The following is a 14,986-nucleotide window of genomic DNA, read 5'->3' as shown; positions in this document are numbered from 1 at the left end:
CTGGGGCCTGCTGGGATTCTGTTCAGTCTTACACCACAGAGCACCCGGCCTCCATTCCTGCGACTCTTCCGTCCGTCCGTCATCCTGTGAAAACAGAAGCTGCCCAGGCTGGCAGGGCCTCTGTTTAGTGGGTGAATCAACTGATCAAACCAGGACTCTGTCCCTGGGGGAGCGGGGAAGCAGAAAGGGGACCAGCAGCCATGAGTCTGGCAGCTGGCCGTGGGACATCAAGAAGAGGTACAGGAGAAGGAACGCCCCCTCCAGGAAGGGACCCCAGAGCCTGTCCCCTGTGTGAAAGGGAACTAACTGCAGGGAGCAGGCAGGCCCAGACTAGAAGGGAAATTCTCAGGAAGAGGCAACCACTGGCCAGGCCATGCTTGCGAGACTGGTGGGCACAAGGGGTCTCCAACAGAGGAACAGCGGCCATCAGGGGGGAGGGCACAGAGGTGGGAGTGGGGCCCCGGGGAGGAGAGCTTCTGAGGTTACATTCATGCAGCAGAACTCCGGAGGGGCTAGAGGAAGAGAAGGCTGCAGGCCTAGGATCAGCCAGCGTGTGAGCAGAAATTGGACGTGAGCCGGGGGGTGGGGTGGGGAGGGGGGTACAGTCGGGGAAATCCAACCGAGTGGCTGTTCCGGCCGGCTGGACTTGAAAAGCCCTCCAATCCTGAGTCTAGGGTTCATCACTCTGTCCTCTATCTAAAAGAAACTCAAGGCTCCTTGAAGAACATCGCTGGACTCCTTCCATCTGCCGGCTTTGAAGTCCCCTTCGGGTTGGACCAGGAGCAAGGACCATCAGAGAATAGGAACTTCCTCTTCCGTGTGTGTGTGTGTGTGTGTGTGTGTGTGTGTGTGTGTGTGTGTGTGTGTGTGTGTGTGTGTGTGTGTGTGTGTGTGTGTGCTGGGGCAGGGACCGGGGCTCTCACGGATGGGTCAGGAGGCCTCCTCCATCCTGCTACTCCTCCTCCAGGCCTCTAGGAGGCGCACTCACTGACCACGGTGGGGGCATTTTCTCAACTGAGGTTCCCTCTTCGAAAATGACCCCAGCTCGTGTCTATCTGACATAAAACCGGCCAGCACGCCATCTCTGTACAGACACCGTGAGCTGATTTCTCTAATGTCATGCTTGCTTTCTCCTTTTAGAACAGTCTTTATTATAACATCTACTTGGGTATATGTGCACACAGGTGTGCAGTGGACATCTTGCACGAGTCAATTCTCTCCCACCACATGGGGTTCACCACAGACTGAACCCGAGGTCATCGGGCTTGGCAGCAAGCACCTTCAGCTACGGAAACACCTCCCCAGCCAGCCCCTCCCTCACCTTTTCTTTCTTAGTTCCGATGGCATCCCGACCCACCGCCACCTCTCCCAGCTGAAAGACAATGCTTTCTTGACCTCAGACATCCCATTTTCCATTCCCTTCTATTACAGTGTCTCCCAGGGGTTACTGGTAATGGTTATTTCCAACTTCCTTTCCCCCAATTCTTCCTCCAATCTTTCCAATTTCATCTTTTTAGCACCCTGCCCGGGAACAGCAGGTGGGAAGCACTCCTCAGGTATGGAATAGAGAGAGTTTCTTCCGGTATTAAGGACAAAGTTTATCCTTTGGTTCCCATTCAACTCAGTCCCTGGTGACAGGGCAAGGCACTGCAGGGGGTCCTCCATCTTGGATTCTTGCTGAGGCCAATGTAGGTTTAACTAGAATTTCATCTCCTCCAGGGAGAATCCCATGGAAAATCATCACCCAATTCTACCCTCAGAACGCGAGGTCAAGATGGCCAGCTAGGCCGCCGTACCTTCTGTTACAGTGCCTGCTCTGCACACCGCCCCCAGCTGCTTGTCTTAACTTCTGTTAAACTGCCTGTTTGCATAAAATCTTCCTCTGCAGCTGCCAAGCAAGACACCAGGATGTGGTTTTGTCTTTGAAAAACCCCTTACCCCAAAGGCTTGGTGCTATACCTGGGTCCTGAATTCCTGAGTGTTGTCTCAGTCGGCTGGACTAAAGACTTTCAACTGGCTCTAGGCTATATCTGAGAGGTCTTCTCCGCTGGGCACCCCATAACAGCTCAACTAAATATCCACGGTGTGGCAGACACTGTTCTAGAAATTAGATACACAGCCACAAACAAATACTAATTAAACACCCTCCCCAGCCCTTACTGAGTTGACATTCTGGGAAGGGGAGCCAGCACTGGACAAGTTAACCTAGAACCTTCATGGTGAGCAAGGCGCGTGCTGCTGGGGGCTGCTGCCTCAAAGCAGGGGGTGGGGTGGGGTGGAAGCTACCAGCGGGGACAGGCTGGTTCATCCAACTGTTCTCCATTTTGTACGTACTGACATTTTCCGTAGTCAGGTTTGAAATGTTTGAAGGTTTTATTTGTGTGTGTGTGTGTGTGTGTGTGTGTGTGTGTGTGTGTGTGTGTGCTCTGACTTACTGAAGCCGGTTTCTTCCTCCACTCAGGAAGCCAGCTGGTGCCTTTACTCACTCTGTGGCCCCACAGTAAGGTTTGAAAAGCGTATTTATATCGAGTATCATTTGTAATCTTGGCATGCTGGCATTGGGGGGTGACAATTTCAACAGGAAGAACTGAGCAGACAGGGATAGTAACCTGAGAGCCAGCCTGGAGGAATGGAATGTGTGGAGGCCGAGGGAATGCCTGGAATGCTTTCGAAAAGAGGAAGGTCGGTGTGCTGATGGCCAACAGGGGAGTCAGTGCCAGGCCGGGTCCTTCGGGGACTCAGGATGTCAGGAGTGGGAAGTGAGCCTCTGGGGATGCTGAGGAGGAGGGTCTGAACGAACCTTCCCAGGTGCCCTTCTTGGTCTCTCAGCCCTAAGCTGCCCTGTGTCAGTATGTCCGTCCGGGTCAGCCATGTGTCTCTGAGCACGCCTCCTTCTCTCTAAGGACCACTGCTGAGACGACTTGAAACAGAAGATTTAGGCACTGGCTCTAGGGTATCCAAGCTTTGATTGGGATCTGGAGCAGAAGAGGACATGTCACTCAGGAACCTCCGTCCCCGTGACCAGGTGCCCGGGTTTGGGGGTGCACTTCCCACACCGGCTCCCAGGTGCTCACCCTGGTGCCTGGGTTTGGGGGTGCACTTCCCACTCCGGCTCCCAGGTGCTCACCCTGGTGCCCGGGTTTGGGGGTGCACTTCCCACACCGGCTCCCAGGTGCTCACCCTGGTGCCCGGGTTTGGGGGTGCACTTCCCACACCGGCTCCCAGGTGCTCACCCTGGTGCCCGGGTTTGGGGGTGCACTTCCCACTCCGGCTCCCAGGTGCTCACCCTGGTGCCCGGGTTTGGGGGTGCACTTCCCACACCGGCTCCCAGGTGCTCACCCTGGTGCCCGGGTTTGGGGGTGCACTTCCCACACCGGCTCCCAGGTGCTCACCCTGGTGCCTGGGTTTGGGGGTGCACTTCTCACACCGGCTCCCAGGTGCTCACCCTGGTGCCCGGGTTTGGGGGTGCACTTCCCACACCGGCTCCCAGGTGCTCACCCTGGTGCCCGGGTTTGGGGGTGCACTTCCCACTCCGGCTCCCAGGTGCTCACCCTGGTGCCTGGGTTTACCCTGGTGCCTGGGTTTGGGGGTGCACTTCCCACACCGGCTCCCAGGTGCTCACCCTGGTGCCTGGGTTTGGGGGTGCACTTCCCACACCGGCTCCCAGGTGCTCACCCTGGTGCCTGGGTTTGGGGGTGCACTTCCCACACCGGCTCCCAGGTGCTCACCCTGGTGCCCGGGTTTGGGGGTGCACTTCTCACCACCTCAGAGACCAAGAGCCAAGGTGAACCCCCGCTCACGGTGTCCGTGCTGAGTACTTCGGGGACAGCTGTACAAAAGCAACCGTAAACCCAGAGACGCAGCCGAGGACATGCACAGCCAACTTCAGGACGGGGGTGGGGAGGGGGGCAGGGACCCAGCCTGGCGAGGGTCTGCGTAGGGAGTGAACTGTGTGGGTGTGAGGTGGGGGTAAATGCTGAGTTCACAGCACAGGCTGAAGAGGCAGGGGCCACACTGAAAGAGGGAGACGTGTGACCAAGTCCACAGCGCTGACGGGGTGGGGCGTGCTGAGGAGGCTACGGCCTTCCCACAGCACCAGACTGTGCTAATCCACGAGTCCACGCGTGGACTCGACACAGGCTCCGTCCAAAGAGCTCCCATTTCATTCACACACACAAGAAACTCCAAACTGTGGAAGCTCAAGTGAGTTTTTAAATTTTCCACAGGAAGGAGTCCTCCTCAGAGAAGTTGTCCAAATGAAAGCATCTCCTTTTTCTTTAATAAGCATTTGCCCATCACAAATAGTACCTCAGCAGAAAATAACTATGTAATTTTGTGACAAGTTAAAACAAATAGCCAGTAGCATCCATTTATTATTTATTAGCATTAATTTATACTCTTGATATAAAAATAGCTTAAAAAGGACCCCGAAGGACTATAAAAGCAGGCAGGTAAGTCTGCCGACATAAACTCATGGACATAAACAGGGCCAATCAGCAGACACCAGGTAACCAGGAGTGGGACTTATGTGTGGCTCAGTCCTGAGGGGCAGAAGACACTGTGAGCAAGGACGTTCTGGATGGGCAGTGGTGGTGCACATCTTTAGTCCAAGCACTCAGGAGGCAGAAGCAGGCAGATCTCTGAGTTCAAGGCCAGCCTGGTCTACAGAGTGAGTTCCAGAACAGTCAGGGGTATATAGAGAAACCCTGTCTCGAAAAACCAAATCAAACCAAACCAAACCAGACATTCCTACAACATGACAATCCCTGTCTCCAGCAGAAACTTTTCGTTTCACGTAGCCCGTTCTAATAGAAACGGTGCCAGCTTTCCCCATTACCTCCAGAGACGACAGTATTTAAGGGGCAACAACTTAGAAAAAGCACCCGGGACGCTCAGGCCGGGTGGCGGGCCAGGTCAGACCACCATCACCACTCAGTTCTCTCGCCTGGGTCTGACTCCCTCGTGAGACTCCACGGTCTTGAAGAAGTGTTGCTTCCTGGCCACACAGGCGGTTCCCCAGTCAGTGAAAGGGCCGGCCTCTTCTGGGTCTGGACCTCAGGTGGCCAGCAGACCTCCGCAGCTTCTTCCTCTCCTGGCGATGCAGTTTCTCGGCCTCCTGCTGCTTCTTCTGCTGTTCAGACTAAAAGAAAGGCAGGTGAGTAGAGGGATGGAAAAGAAAAGGCCAGGGGTCGCCTGGGAACCCTGGGATGCAGCGAAGGGCTGCCCGGTCATGGAGTCCTGGGACCAGTGCTGCACGACTCAGCATCATGTTCTGGCGGCTGGTGGCAGCAGCCGGATGAAGGCCAACTGTCCAAAGGAGAGCTTCTGAATCCCTGGGCAAGAGGAGAAGCACCCCCACACCCACCCAGCATACCGTAGGAGACCCTGGGATGCTTTAAGGAGCCAGAGAACCACTCAAGCTCACTCAGCTTGCACACCAGAACTGTGAAGTCGTTCACAGAGACTTCAAGTCAAACAAGAAATGTCCTATTTTATCAAAATGCGTTATGACCCAAACCTGATTAACTCCCTCACTAGGACTAGCTCCAAAGAGTTTTTGGGTGCTCGGAGGAGGGAGGGAGCACAGATGAATCCAGCCTCCCCGGAAGGAACAGACTAGCTCTCATTCACCCTTGCCAGGCTTGGCAGGCGGCTCCAGGTTCACAGCTCCGGGGTGTACCAGGCTGATGGAGGGGAGTTCTCCATCTTCACTTGCCTCCGAGGGAATGCTCCCAGACCCTGCCTGCTCCCCAGTGGCTGCTGGGCTGCACAGGGCGAGGCCTGGCTTCACAGAGCCCAGTGCCTGCTGCACTTGGAGCTTTCATGACGCACCAGCGTTTCCCTCTTGAGGAGACCGTCTGCGTTTGAACAGTGCGGTGGGAGAGTGACGGAAGGGAAGCCATTGATGAGGCCAGAGTCACCTCTGCATCCTCGGTGCTCTCTCACACTCAGGATCTCGTGCGCATTTTCAGACTAAGCCACCCAGTGCTCCCTCCCCTAGCCTCCCTTCCTCACTGAGTGGCGGTGGGGATGGCGACACAACCACATCCTCCTGGCTCATTCCTCTGGTCATGGCCGGTATGCGGTTTTTTGTTGTTGTTGTTTTTCACAGGGTTTCTCTGTGTAGCTTTGAGCCTTTCCTGGATCTCACTCTGTAGACCAGGCTGGCCTTGAACTCAGAGATCCACCTGGCTCTGCCTCCCGAGTGCTGGGATTAAAGGCGTGTGCCACCACCGCCCAGCACGTTTTTAAAAATAAAAACATACGTCAGGCTGTTGGGGTGGATCGGTGGATTGGTGGATAAAGGTGCTTGCCATCAGCCTGATGACCTGAGTTCAATCCCCTCGGCCCACATGGGGGAGGAGAGAACTGACGGCACACGCTGCCCTCTGACCTCCACATGCATGACACGGCACACACGGGATGCACACGAGCTCACGCGCGCACACACACACACACACACACACACACACACACACACACACACGCACACGCACACGCGCACATAAAAATAAATAAAATCTATAAAAAATGCATGTCGGCATGGGCCTCTGCTCCCTAAAACCCTGGCCAATTCCTTGTCACAGGTGCACGTCCTCCGGAGCATGCGCTCTGGGCTAATTCTGTAATGTGTCACCTACCCTGTCCATTTCCTTAGCAGAAAGAACCGTAGGAAGAAGACCCAGGGCTGAGCTGGGTGGCACTTCAGAGCAGTGCACTGCTTTCCTGTGTTAATGGAGGACTCTGGGACCTGGGGGCTGCACCTGCCCTGCAGACCAGGCTGCGACATCACGACCCCAGCAGAGCTTGACACAGCTGTTGATTATGACGATCTAGGTTCTGGGTCTGTTCCCATGAGTGGTTGGGGTCAGGAGCAGAAGACGGGAAGAACATTTTGCAGCTCCGGATAACCAAGTTTCCCTAAAAAGCACCCCGAGCCCGAGACAGTGTCTATGCAGCCTAGACTAGCCTCACACTCACGATCTCCCTGCCTCCGGCCCCAAGTGCCTGGACTGGGGTCAGAGACAAGCACTACCACGTCTGGCTTATGAGATGCGTCTTAGACACTGGTGGAAAATGACATGCTGAGTCCAGATGGACAGGATGCTAGGAGCTTGAGGTAAGAGCTTTCTGGAGTCTCCGTGTGGCGGTGGGGCCCTGTCCTTTCAGGACTGGCAGGAGGAGCTGGGGAGAGGCCACTATTGTTCTGCAGACAAAGCTCTCTCATTAGCCTCTCTCCCCAAGGCTGCACGGGAGACTGCCACTGTGTGACCCACTCATCTGGATTTATGGGGCAATTAGCTCTTTTCCAAGTCGGCCTTCCCTCCTTCTCCTGCTCCTGGCCTGACTTCCCTGCTGCGGCCGGAGCCCTCCCGGGGAAGGGAGAGGACAGGCATGCAGTGCTCTCCAGAGCAGTCAGTCTCCCAGTGACGTCTACTGCACCGCAGAAGCACCCAGGGGTGCCCTGGACAACTCCAGGGGTTCCCTCGATGCCTCATGTACAATAAACAGAAGTCAAAGAAACTTCTATAGACAAACACGGAAACATTCTCTAAATGTACAGCTACCACTGACAGACTTAACCATTGAGAGCATGCCAACCAAGTAAAAACACACAAATCAAACATCAATTGATGTTTCAAAGCCTCCACTGGATTCTGAGGTCCCTTCAAGCAATTCTTAGGGTATCTTCTCATTTTACCACAAATTTACGAAGTGACATTCAACGTGGAGCTTTCTAATTTAAAAGTTCTGTGTGGTGTGGTGTGGTGTGGTGTGGTGTGGTGTGGTGGTGTGGTGTGGTGTGGTGGTGTGGTGTGTGGTGTGGTGGTGGTGTGGTGTGGTGGTGTGGTGGTGTGGTGTGGTAGTGTGGTGTGGTGGTGTGGTGTGGTGTGGTGGTGTGGTGTGGTGTGGTGTGGTAGTGTGGTGTGGTGGTGTGGTGTGGTGTGGTGTGGTGTGGTGTGTGGTGTGGTGTGGTGTGGTGGTGTGGTGTGGTGTGGTGTGGTGGTGTGGTGGTGTGGTGTGGTGTGGTGTGGTGATGTGGTGTGGTGTGGTGTGGTGTGGTGTGGTGGTGTGGTGTGGTGGTGTGGTAGTGTGGTGTGGTGTGGTGTGGTGTGGTGTGGTGTGGTAGTGTGGTGTGGTGGTGTGGTGTGGTGGTGTGGTGTGGTGTGGTGTGGTAGTGTGGTGTGGTGGTGTGGTGTGGTGGTGTGGTGTGGTGTGGTGTGGTAGTGTGGTGTGGTAGTGTGGTGTGGTGGTGTGGTGTGGTGTGGTGTGGTGTGGTAGTGTGGTGTGGTGGTGTGGTGTGGTGGTGTGGTGTGGTGTGGTGTGGTAGTGTGGTGTGGTGGTGTGGTGTGGTGTGGTGGTGTGGTGTGGTGTGGTGGTGTGGTGTGGTGGTGTGGTGTGGTGTGGTGTGGTGGTGTGGTGTGGTGTGGTGGTGTGGTGTGGTGTGGTGGTGTGGTAGTGTGGTGTGGTGGTGTGGTGTGGTGTGGTGGTGTGGTGTGGTGTGGTGGTGTGGTGGTGTGGTGTGGTGTGGTGGTGTGGTGTGGTGTGGTGGTGTGGTGTGGTGTGGTGTGGTGGTGTGGTGTGGTGTGGTGTTGTGGTGTGGTGTGGTGTGGTGTGGTGTGGTGGTGTGGTGGTGTGGTGTGGTGGTGTGGTGTGGTGGTGTGGTGTGGTGTGGTGGTGTGGTGTGGTGTGGTGTGGTGGTGTGGTGTGTGGTGTGGTGGTGTGGTGTGGTGTGGTGGTGTGGTGTGGTGTGGTGGTGTGGTGTGGTGGTGTGGTAGTGTGGTGTGGTGGTGGTGGTGTGGTGTGGTGTGGTGGTGTGGTGTGGTGGTGTGGTGTGTGGTGTGGTGGTGGTGTGGTGTGGTGTATGGTGTGGTATGGTGTGGTGTGGTAGTGTGGTGTGGTGCGGTGTGGTGTGAAATGACCGCATCCTCTCCCTGCCCAAATCCTCTTGACCAGCGCCCCCACCACGCCATCTCCCTCGCTCGGCGGTGACGGGTTAGAGTGAGCGGGCTACAGACGTGGTGAGCACTGGCGAGCGCCGGGGATGTGGTTCAGCCGTAGAGGCTGCAGAGCATGTGCACGGACATGGAGGCCAACAGCACCGGGCAGAGAGAAAGGAAACGTGAGGACAGCGCCAGTGTGCGCTCCTTCCGCTCCGTGTTTTCCAGCTCCACTCAGAGTCGGCCCAGGGTTGCTTCTGGTCTTCACTTGCTGGGGCCGCATAGAGCCACACAGAGAAACTGGGGGTCTGTTTCTAGGGGGGTGCCTGCCGGCAAAGGTCTGTTTCTAGATGGGGAGCCTGCAGGCAAAGGTCTGTTTCTAGAGGGGAGCCTGCCGGCAAAGGTCTGTTTCTAGATGGGGAGCCTGCAGGCAAAGGTCTGTTTCTAGGGGGAGCCTGCAGGCAAAGGTCTGTTTCTAGATGGGGAGCCTGCCGGCACAGGTCTGTTTCTAGGGGGAGCCTGCAGGCAAAGGTCTGTTTCTAGATGGGGAGCCTGCCGGCAAAGGTCTGTTTCTAGAGGGGAGCCTGCCGGCAAAGGTCTGTTTCTAGGGGGAGCCTGCAGGCAAAGGTCTGTTTCTAGGGGGAGCCTGCAGGCAAAGGTCTGTGTCTCGGGGAGCCTGCCGGCACAGGTCTGTTTCTAGAGGGGAGCCTGCCGGCAAAGGTCTGTTTCTAGGGGGAGCCTGCCGGCACAGGTGACAAAGCTGTGCTCACAGAGTAGAGACAGCAAGTTAACAATAAGTTTTGTTAACACAAGTCAAACTCTGCTCATTTGATTTTGGAAAAAAATCTAATCTATCAAGTGGTTTTAATTTAAAAATTCTGATAAATGACAGACTGACAGTTTTAGAAAACTGCAAAAAATGTACTGCCAAAGTGTCTTCCCGTGTGAAACACACAGCCCCCCTTCGGCATCGGAGAAGATGACAGAAACACACCCTTAAAAAGAAAAACGCGGGCACGTAAGTGTTCGGCATGTAAGTGACGTGCCAGTTTAGAAACGGAGCCTCAGCTGGGGTCGCGGTCACCCTTGTCACCGATGACTTTGTTGAGGGACTGACTGGGAGCGGGAAAATGATTTTCTGAGGAAGAGAAGACCGCGTTGTCCCACTCACTAGCTAACGGCGGATACCGAGCAGCTCAGTCCCCCACAGTGTGCAAAGGCCTCACACCGCAGCCGGCTGAAGAAATGGATCGAGACAGCTGGCGATGGATTCCCACTGGCTGCAAAGCATGCTGGGAAATGGCTGTGTTTGGGCGAGCCACATGGGCTCCTGGGGGGCATTACAGCGAGCCATTTCCTAGTCCTTTCCAGGTTCGTACTGGGTGTTCATCCCCTTCCTCCATCAGGGGCCCACAGAGACCCAGAGGAACAGCGGTCCCCGGTAGGCAGGGCCGTCTGCGGCCTGAGGTCCCCTCCCCGTCACCACCACACTCCCAGCCACGCTTCCTCAGCTGTCGCCCTGCAGGGAAGCGCTGGGTTAGGGAGCAGATCTTCCTCCGTGAGAGAAGTCTGGGAAAGTGGTCCGGGAGCCAGACACAGACCCCCTGCCTTCCTGAATGAACGAGAACAACACCAGGAACAACTCACCCTCTTGAGCGTAAATGTCAACTGCTTGCTGCCCACCGCGGTGTCCGAAACATTCAATGTCCCCTGCTTTGCTTCAAGTTTCAACCGATCTTCAAGAGTTTTGCTGTAGGAGATTTGAAAGAACGGCACGTTAACGAACATGCTTTGATTCACCGTTTGGAACAAGATTTAATCAGGACTGATGGCATGGAGGAAAGTCTTTCCCGCAGCACACGGTCACAGTAACCCTTGTCTAGCAGGACCCGGAGGACGACGGGTCGGCTGTCCTCAAACTGTCCCTCTCCATAAGCACACTGTGAAAACACCGACTGGTCCACTGTCTAGGGAACCAGACCTCGAGGGCTGCACTCATCTTCCTGAATTACAGTCCTAAGCCAAAATGCGAGGAGCCCCGCTTCTGGCGCAGGGTTTCCTGTGACGGTCTGCAGTGACGGGGTGACCCTAATCCACTCGGTATGTGAACCGTGAGGGGTGGACATGCGGCCCCTCGCTCATCTTCCACAAGGCACTAGGCGCACACTCAGTTCTCAGCCACAGAGCGCTGCCAGGACTCGCCTGGCTCTTCTTTCCTCGCTTTAAGCAGTTCCCATCTTCTGTGTGGACAACCTGAACACAAATCCATCTGTCCAGACTGTCCAGGAACAGAAAAAACGATTTGCACTTCAGGTAAATTCCTTTTTTTTTGTTTTTTGGAGACAGGGTTTCTCCATGTAACAGTCATGGCTGTCCTGGGATACTCTGGGTAAATTCTACCTGATCTCTTTTTACCGAGACATTGGCTGCGATCATAAGGTCTTGACACGTTTTACTCCAGAGTTAAATCTCAATTCACTTCCTGATCAGGTTTTCTAAACTATTCCAGTCTCTTTATACAGTGGGAATCTCTATTACTGTTGGGTGATCTGTAATTACTTTTCTTTTTTATACCTAAAAATCCTTCATGTGATCTCCAGTGCCGGGATGTGTGTGTATGTGTGTGTGCGCGCGTGCGCGCACACACACGTGCGTGAGAGCCTGTACTAAGACAAAGACTATTTATTATTCAATAGTCCAAAATCCTGCCTCAGGCTCCCTAGTTTTGGGATCACAGGCATGTACCACCACGGCCCACTCTCCAGGACCAATATCACACTCAAATTCTAAAGCAGCAATGATACATAAAACTTACCTGCAAATTGCGGAATGTTCTATCATAAATCAGAACATCTCAAGACAGCCCCCAACTTGTTTCAGAGGGAGCAAACTGAAGTAAACCTAGAGTCACGCAGTACGTACGGCTCCCTGACCGCTTCAGAATGGCTGCAGCCCACACAGACCCTCTGAGGAGACCAGGAGGGCACAGAAGAGGGAACCCGAGGGAGAAAACGCTCTGCTTTCAATTCCGTTTCCTTCTCTTCCACACAAGCGAAGAATAAAACAAAGTGAAGGCCACTCTCCCTCGCCCCCCTCGAGGGGCCCCACCAACGGGCTCTGAGGTGAAAGCCACGGCTGAAAACCCACGGAACGAGAGGCAAAGGCGAGCGGGAGCTGCCCTCCCGATCTCGCCTGTGACGAACTGCGGCCTGGAAGCCCGCTCCTGAGGGAGCTGGTCCACAGGCTTGTTCCTCTGAGACTCTGAAGCCGATGTTTGATGTTCACACCAGGAGAAATTGATCTCACTTTACGACCCGAGTAACGTGCTAAGCGCACTTCGTTTCACAGTCTGAGGTGTGAGCGGTTAGCATGAAAGCGGCGCTCTTTTCCAGGTGATAATGTTATTAAGAAGCACTTTTAAAGCACTTTTCATCTTCAAAGTTCTTGACAGACTAACTAATTAATCCTTTCAACATCCCCGAGACAGAGTATTTATCCTTTATAGACGGCAAAAGGGGGTGATGGTAAATGACTGCCCGGGGCCGGGTGGGGATCACGGCTACAGCCAGGGCTCAGGGGAGGGAGCTGTGCGTGTCACGTGTGTGTCAGACCACACTGGATCTACGCAGTCTCCTCAGGAGACTGTCCATCCAGTGTTCTCAGTGACAAGCTTCCACGTAACAACTAGAAGACATTAAACCCCAGTCCACGGTGGTAAAGAACTCCGTAAGGCTCCAGCTGACTGCAGGGCGGCAAACCGTCCACCTAGGCAGATTCCTCAGCTGCTCCCGTTTGTTCTTTTACAGCTCTGAACGGTGAGCTTCAAAGTTAACAGGAATTCTGAACAACTGTGGAGCCGCAGAGACAAAGTGGGCCACAGAGAGCCTTCATTTGGGAAGTGAAAGACTTTTCAAGTCAATTGTGGGAAATTACTCCTCTTTTAAGAATCCCTGACTTCCTCCACGCTGGGGCATATAACTGCTTTTCTCCCGATGTTCTCCCCTCCTGCGCCTGTAAAAACTTGTTCTGTCTAGGCTGCCTGGAGAGGCAGGCTGAGTTTTCGGACGAGCCATGGCAGGAGATCAGAGGCAGCTGGGGATGCCGTGCAGACTTCTACATTAAAGCAAGCCCCACTTCCCTCCCTCTGAACGTGGCCCCCCAGCGGCTGCCACCCAGCAGGTCAGTGTCTGCTGCCTGGGTGCGACTGGTCAGACGGACCACGGAGGACAGACACAGCCGCACAACACCTGGGACAGATGCAGAGAAGCACACAGGGAGGGCGGGCTGACTTCCTGTCTTACCTCAGGCCCTCCTTGTCTCTCCCTGCCCCCCACTCCAGGTTTCGGGTCTGGGGTGTGTGTGGGGGTGATGGTACATGGCACTTTGTAACTGGTACAATTACGTATTTTCAGGAAAAGAAAATGTAAGCAGGACAAGGTCAGAAAAACACGGTGACTGCTAGGTGACTGCTCGAAGAAGACACAGGAGTTAAGATGAGAAGCCCAATTCCTCAGCTCCCCAGGGTAGCACAGAGGCCTCTCAGGGGAAGAGCCTAAATGATTAGTAAGGAAACCTTACTATAAAGAAGAAAATGGGCATAAACTACAAGGGAAAAATCAAATGAGATATTTATTAGCTGCCCCAGGAAAGGGGAATGACTTACTTCTTTGAGGTTTAAAACACACACATACTTTATAATTTCTTTAATTAGCAACACTGAATTAAAAATCACTCCTCAACTACGTTTTTCGAATCCCTCTGCAGGGGAGAGCCACCTGGAGAGCAGAAGGCAATGGAGAGCAGTGTTCCTCAGCAGAGTCCAGTCACCGGCAAACGGAAGCCAACAAACAGTGCTTCCGTCTTCACAATTGACTTTTAGGCATTCCTGAATCACTAACTCTGGGGGCTCAGCAGTTAAGAGCAGAGGACCAGAGTCTGAGTCCCAGCACCCACACTGGCAGCTCACAGCTGCCTAAAACTCCAGTTCCGGGGACCCGACACCCTGTTGCCCCCACAGGTATCTGCACATACATGATGCATATAAATTCATGCAAGCACATACACATGTCCTCTAAAAAAGGCAGTCTTTTAATAACCGACAAATCTCTGCCTTTCCTATAAAGGCTGGAAACACTCAAGATTTCTAGTTTGCAAACGGTGCTTCATTTGCAAGGGGATCAGTTCAAGCAGCCAACAATGCGATGCCTCATCCCCCAGCACGCTCAACAGTTGCCGCAGCTGCGGGAAGCAGCCGCTCTGCTAAGGACAGCTTTTGATCCGGCATGTGTCACTGAGAACACATTCTGAAGAAATACTCGCATCTGAGTCCACTCACAGCCATGAGAAATGGAAAGCGGCACATGACCTGAAGACACACACCAAGAGGAGACTACAGCAGGAGCCACACCCATCCCAAAGACCACTGTGAAGCCACAAAGTAGACATGATACTCTCTCACACACACACAACTTCTAAGACTGTGAAGAGAACAAGCCCAGCAACATGACTGCCATGACCTGGGCCTGCTGAAGGAGGAAGCTACTTTCCATAGGAGCAAGGAAGGATGCTGGGTGCCACCTGACAGGTGCACTCTTTGCAGGTACAGCTCAGGCTCATGTATGACCGCTATCACACTGTCCTTCAAGTAAGGGATTCATAGCAAAATTAGGTTTCTGAAGCTGGACCTGGTGAAGCATGCCTGGATTCCAGCACTCAGGAAGCTGAGAAAAAGAGAAGAATGTGATGCTCTCAATGGGGGAAGCTGGGAAAAAGTGGCCGAGGAGTGAAAATGTGCCACAGACGGACAGTGTGGTCACCATGACAGGACACTCACTAAGATCTACTGAACTACCTATCACAGATGAGGTCCTCCAAGGCAGGATCACTTCAGAAAATCTCTGAATTCCCAGATCCTACCCCAGAGCACCGATTCAAACACTTGTACACAGCGCATCAGAAGAACCACCTAGAAGCTACCTAGGGACTCCATTTGGCTTCTGTCCTCCATGTTGGGTCCTGCAGGTCCTGCTGCCCCCCACACCCAA

General features: G+C 54.1%; 1 protein-coding gene across 2 annotated transcripts in view; it reads right to left on the bottom strand.

The window, feature by feature from the left end:
• Positions 1–4,360: 4,360 nt before the first annotated feature.
• Nol10 (nucleolar protein 10) overlaps positions 4,361–14,986 on the bottom strand; it is an 84,739-nt gene continuing 74,113 nt past the window's right edge. For both annotated transcript variants that reach the window (XM_006976609.4, XM_042266842.2), the window contains 2 exons: positions 10,590–10,692; positions 4,361–5,140 (listed from right to left, as the gene is read on the bottom strand). In XM_006976609.4, the coding sequence (XP_006976671.1) occupies positions 5,021–5,140; positions 10,590–10,692 (223 nt within the window). In that variant the 3' untranslated portion in view covers positions 4,361–5,020. The remainder of the gene's footprint in view (positions 5,141–10,589; positions 10,693–14,986) is intronic.

The sequence above is a fragment of the Peromyscus maniculatus genome, chromosome 22, assembly GCF_049852395.1.
Source record: "Peromyscus maniculatus bairdii isolate BWxNUB_F1_BW_parent chromosome 22, HU_Pman_BW_mat_3.1, whole genome shotgun sequence".
In the NCBI taxonomy this organism is placed as follows: domain Eukaryota; kingdom Metazoa; phylum Chordata; class Mammalia; order Rodentia; family Cricetidae; genus Peromyscus; species Peromyscus maniculatus.
The sequence above is the reverse complement of the archived record's forward strand: the minus strand, read 5'-3'. Positions and strand labels throughout refer to the sequence as shown.